This window comes from Rattus norvegicus, chromosome 7 (assembly GCF_036323735.1).
Source record: "Rattus norvegicus strain BN/NHsdMcwi chromosome 7, GRCr8, whole genome shotgun sequence".
NCBI lineage: Eukaryota > Metazoa > Chordata > Mammalia > Rodentia > Muridae > Rattus > Rattus norvegicus.
In genome coordinates this window covers 5,876,902-5,879,273 of record NC_086025.1, presented here as the reverse complement: position 1 = coordinate 5,879,273, position 2,372 = coordinate 5,876,902, and the positions used below count along the sequence as shown (strand labels likewise).

At 35.1% G+C, this 2,372-nt stretch overlaps 1 protein-coding gene across 1 annotated transcript; it reads left to right on the top strand.

Annotated features, from left to right (window-relative positions):
* The first annotated feature begins 972 nt into the window (after positions 1–972).
* Positions 973–1,917, top strand: Or6c6b (olfactory receptor family 6 subfamily C member 6B). The gene has a single exon (NM_001000076.1). It carries the CDS (start codon positions 973–975, stop codon positions 1,915–1,917), a length of 945 nt encoding a protein of 314 aa, NP_001000076.1.
* Positions 1,918–2,372: the final 455 nt, after the last annotated feature.

The window sequence follows — 2,372 nt, the reverse complement described above, 5'->3', positions numbered from 1 at the left end:
GTAATAATGTTCACTTGATGAAAGCTTGTAAGTTCTCAGCAATGAAAGCCTGAACATCTTAAGAATTCAATCTTAAAATTATTCACTAATACTGATATTTATAAAATTCTATTATGTTCCTACAGCACTGGTGTTTTTTCTGAATAGGTGTATAAAATAGCATATGGAAAAATATTGATAAGATAAATTGAAAAGGAAAAAAATTGGAAAGACGGTGTGCTAGTAAACTCATTTAAAGGGAACAGAGCACCAACTGGTTATTCGATACTAAACTGTCTGCCCTGAAGCCATACACAGTAACACTAAACAGCCTGAGAAGGTTGTACTTATGTATTTAGGAATATATGCAAATTCATGTTTTAAAAAGAAAAAAAAGCTATGAATCAGGAAGAAACCTAGAAAACTGGGTATATGGGAAAGGTGGGAGACAGAAAAAGGAAGAAATAAATATTATAATTAAACTATAATTTCAAAAAAAATTTAATCCACAAATAAGCAAGAACCAGGGGCACAGTTGTCTAGGCTACATCAGAGTCTCAAGAAGGAGGTTCAGAAGCCCCTACCCTTCAGAAGAGGCTATATGGAATTGAATGTGCTAACTTGCATTTGCAAATTAATGAAAAATGACATTATTCTGCTTTTTGGGGGGTACACAGGGGTGGAGGGGTGGATTATGAGAAGAATGTTAAGAAAAGACAGACTAGGGCAAGTTTATAATTAACCTATGGCATATAATTATGTCACCTGAAATTTCGGGCTAGAAAATATTTGAAAACTGATTTGACAACAATTCTCCTAAAGGATCAATAACATAAAATCAGTTTCCAAATGTTTTCGAGCCCAAAATTTCAGGGGACTAGAGGAGGGCAGCATTTGGGATATAAATAAATAACAAAACAAAACAACACTAATGAACATAAAATGTTTTGTTTTTAGTTTCCTATGTTTGTTTGCTAAGGCTCACAAATGAGGATGAAAAATCAGTCAATGGAACTTGACTTCATTCTTTTGGGATTGACAGATGACCCACAATTGCAAATTGTGGTTTTTCTGTTTCTCTTTCTTAATTACATGATGAGTCTGGTGGGGAACTTAATCATTGTGCTCCTCACCCTGCTGGACCCTCGCCTCAAAACTCCAATGTATTTCTTTCTTCGTAATTTCTCCTTGTTGGAAATCATGTTCACAACAGTGTGTATTCCAAGATTCTTGACAACCATTGTGACTGGAGACAAAACTATTTCCTATAATAATTGTGCATCTCAGTTGTTTTTCATTCTTTTGCTGGGAGTCACAGAATTTTATCTCCTGACTGCCATGTCCTATGACCGATATGTTGCCATCTGCAGACCATTACACTACCCTATCATCATGAACAGCAGAGTGTGTCATCAACTTGTCTTTAGCTCATGGGTGACTGGGTTCTTGATCATCTTTCCCCCATTGGCAATGGGTCTGAAGCTGGATTTCTGTGATTCTAGAATAATTGATCATTTTATGTGTGAAACTTCTCCTATTTTGCAGATCTCTTGCACAGACACTCGTGTCCTAGAAATGATGTCCTTTGTCTTAGCAGTGGTGACACTTGTAGTTACACTGGTACTAGTGAGTCTATCTTACTCTTTGATCATTAAGACTATTATAAATTTCCCTTCTGCACAGCAAAGAACCAAAGCATTCTCTACCTGCACTTCCCACATGATTGTTGTCTCCATAACGTATGGTAGTTGCATTTTCATGTATATTAAACCATCTGCAAGAGAGAGAGTGACTGTGTCTAAAGGTGTAGCTTTGCTGTATACTTCAATTGTCCCTCTCCTGAACCCCTTCATTTATACACTAAGAAACCAGCAGGTGAAAGAAGTCTTCTGGGATATATTACAGAAGACTTTGAGCTTTTCAAAACACAAAGTTTAAAACAGATGGGTAATGTTTGTGGAATTTCAAGGAAAAAGATTTTCAAGAGAACAAAATCATGCTGAGGTTAAAAAATACATATATGTCAACAGTTAATATAAAAACATGTAAATTTGTAAGAGAACAAGAATGGGTATATGAGACGGCTTGGAAGTAATAGGAGGAAAGAAATGCATTTGTTAACTTCAACCATACGTTAAAAATGAAACTCTCGTTCATATGTTTGATTTCCTATGTCAGCAGTTATTTCATATACAGGATGTTTTTCTGAAGAACCCTGTAACTCCATTCAACCTTACACTCTACTTTCTCAGGAAAGGTTGCACTCTACAATAACTTACTTCCTTCAATTCCTTTCTATGTGTATATGTTATTTTTTATTACATACTCATTTCCAGAAATCATTACATTGAATAAAATAAACATTGTATAGTAGCAATTTTTTGTGTGATTTG

What these genes read in the sequence shown, in the direction of transcription:
- Or6c6b (NM_001000076.1), top strand. Translation starts at nt 973, where the DNA reads ATGAAAAATCAGTCAATGGAACTTGACTTCATTCTTTTGGGATTGACA.